This window comes from Apaloderma vittatum, unplaced genomic scaffold, assembly GCF_000703405.1.
Source record: "Apaloderma vittatum isolate BGI_N311 unplaced genomic scaffold, ASM70340v1 scaffold35993, whole genome shotgun sequence".
Classification (NCBI taxonomy): domain Eukaryota; kingdom Metazoa; phylum Chordata; class Aves; order Trogoniformes; family Trogonidae; genus Apaloderma; species Apaloderma vittatum.
The window spans coordinates 7,518-10,456 of NW_009709349.1; the positions used below are offsets into that span (position 1 = coordinate 7,518).

The 2,939-nt window shown below is 34.4% G+C and overlaps 1 protein-coding gene across 2 annotated transcripts in view; it reads left to right on the top strand.

Annotated features, from left to right (window-relative positions):
* HESX1 (HESX homeobox 1) overlaps positions 1-1,278 on the top strand; it is a 6,577-nt gene extending 5,299 nt beyond the window's left edge. Inside the window, exons 4-5 of one of the 2 annotated variants that reach the window (XM_009866892.1) lie at positions 79-180; positions 1,163-1,278. In XM_009866892.1, the coding sequence (XP_009865194.1) occupies positions 79-180; positions 1,163-1,261 (201 nt within the window). In that variant the 3' untranslated portion in view covers positions 1,262-1,278. The remainder of the gene's footprint in view (positions 1-78; positions 181-1,162) is intronic. The other variant, XM_009866891.1, reaches the window with a different exon arrangement.
* Positions 1,279-2,939: the final 1,661 nt, after the last annotated feature.

Genomic DNA, 2,939 nt, shown 5'->3' on the forward strand with positions numbered 1-2,939 from the left:
AAACCCCTTTTGTACTTTCTTTGTTACTGCTGTGAAGGTAGTGATGACTGTTCAACAAGTGTGTTTTAATCTCCTCAGATTGAAGTCTTGGAAAATGTTTTTAAAATGAACTCCTACCCTGGCATTGACATTAGAGAAGAACTAGCTCGCAAATTAGATTTAGATGAAGACAGAATCCAGGTAATTAAAAATTGACTTCAACTTTCCTCTAATCCCATCTATATGTACTTTCTGTTTATATATATATATGTATATATATAGTTTGACAACAGTAGCAATGACTTTTAATAACCTCAATTTAACACAGTGTACATTTATACATGTGTTATGCCTTGAATGATTTGTAAAATGGAAGCCATTGAATTCCTTCTGAAATCTCAAACCTTCTTCCATAGTGTTGATGAGGTATTCTTCACTAACATTTCCATGATATCTGCTCTGTTAATTTCTAGTTATCATGTGCAGAGCTTGATAGTTGCTTCCACGTTTTAAAATCATATTTATATTATGCTTGTCACCATATTCAAAGAACAAATTTGAAACAAATATTGAGATAATTTATATGAATGTCTAAGTATTTTGTGAGACTGTTAATGGAGCATGCATGTGTTAAACCAATATTTGAGCCTATGTCTTCAGCTGGCAAAGGCAAAATCTACTCAGGGTAGATTGAAATCAAATTACTGATTTCCAGGTAGTCTAATGCGATATGAAGCATACCATGAGCACTAGAATTTGGGTGTCACCTTGATGTTTATTAAGTTTTTGATTCAAGTATTATATTTGGGTTGATGGGAAGCTTAATGCTGTGATTAATTAAGCAGCTGAAGAAATAACACCTTAAGACTTGTATGTGAATTCTGGATGTTCAAGTTCTTACAGGGTCTAATTCAGTGTCACTGAAGTTAATATTAGTTTTTATATTATTTACAGTGAAACTGGTCCCCACTTTATAGTTGAGCTGGGGTATTTTCATCTGTGGTGTTAAAATTATTGCTGGTAGCTATATGCCATCATCTGCAGATTTTAAATTTGACTGAACTTCCAAACTACTGTCATTGCAAAAGATATGGTGAAGTTGTGTGAATATTTTTAAGTTTCAAAGCTTATTCTGCTTACAGTGCTGTGTTTTTGAAAAGCATGCCTTTTCTTTCAATTTTAGATCTGGTTCCAGAACCGTCGTGCAAAACTGAAAAGATCGCACAGAGAATCTCGGTTTCTAATGGTGAAAAATACTTTCACCTCCAGTCTGCTAGAGTAGAAGGAAGGATGGCTTGCTGTTACGGTACTACAATAAAACATGAAAAATTTTATGGTACTACAATAAAACATGAAGAATTATCAGGATTTTCATAACTTGTATTAAGTAATGATATATTAATTATAATTTTATCCCCATATTGGAAAGTTTATAATAATTTTCATTTGAATAAACTGTAAATACTTGGAGGATGATTATAATCTACTCTTTTTTGTGGAAAAAGTGAACTTACCTAATAAATATTTTCAGAAAAGTATATATATTTTTGCAGTTTAAAAAAATATAAACCCCAAGTTGCATATGATTTTCAGCTAATATGAATGACCGCAGCTTAAGTGAATATAACTTAGCAAAGCTTCATGGTTTTAAAAATACGTCTGCTTGAAATCTGAAATACACGATATGCATACTGGAGTTTGCTGCCTGAAAAAGTGTGTTCCATTGTAGTTTAAATAGTTTATTTATAAAGTGTATGAGAGTTTTCATAAAGAGTATAATTTTTAGAAAAAAGTGTCTCATATGAAGAACTAGTATTCAACTCACTTCTCTGTTTGGATAATTGGTTAAAAGATGCTGAAAATCGTAATTGCCGTTGATATAATTTAACTCAATTCTTTTAAGATATTTACCTATTTAATACCTGAACTTGGATATCTCCTCTCTTGTCAGCATAAGTGTTACAGTTAGGGAAGTTGCCCTATTATCTTTTAATGACAGAATGCAACATTTCACAGGATCAAGTCAGTTGGGACCAGACCAGACATCCAGATCATTGCCATTAATTTTTAGAGTGTTGAAATAGTTTTTATCAAACATTACATGAAAGTTATCCTCATATTTGATATTCAGCCTGAAGTAAGTATACATAAGGAGAGCCTTGTACAAAAAAGCCCAACTCTTCATGACCACAATATAGGAAAAGATTGTGAGGATGTTCAGATCTTGGCTCTCTCTGGTCCCAGTGGCAGAGGCAGAGGAGAGGGTAGCTGCAGCCCAGGCTCACGACAGGAGAGGTTTTTACCTCTCCAACCACTTTCCTTGCCCCTTGCTTGGGAACAGGGCGAGGGCAGTTGAGCTCCATGTGACAGGCTGAGCACAAGTTTGTTGTTTCAAGGGGCACAAAGCATTTGCGCCGCAGGTTTGAAATAGAAGCCAAGCAAGATGCGGTGAAGGTGAGAGAAAGCTGCAGGTTGGTACTTGGTTTTACACTGTTCCTTGTTCAGCAGAATTTTAAGCACTCACTTGAAGTTGCTGGTGTCCTTCAGTGAGACTTCAGCCTGTGTTTCTTACTCTAGAGATAAATTCTATGTGGGCCCAGCTGTATATACAAAAAATAGTTTTGTATTAGGCTGATACAGCAGCACTGACTTTAAATGATGTTTCAATCTGTAAATATGAAAGAACCAGCAAATCTCAGATAATTTTCAGCTACAGCTTTGTTAATTGGGTTTTCCTCACTTGCCTGACTTTATTTTGAAACAAAACTATATAGTAGTCAAAAAACCTGAACTGAATCATTTTACGTTTTAAAGAAAAAAAGGTCATAAGGAAAAATTTTGAAAACTGGGGAGAACAAATTATGTGAGTGCTTATGACATTCCAACTCTTTTTATCTAATTCTTAGTATAGCTCTTAGCCTAACTGTCCCTCATTGAAGGAATGCCTAGCCACTGTGTTA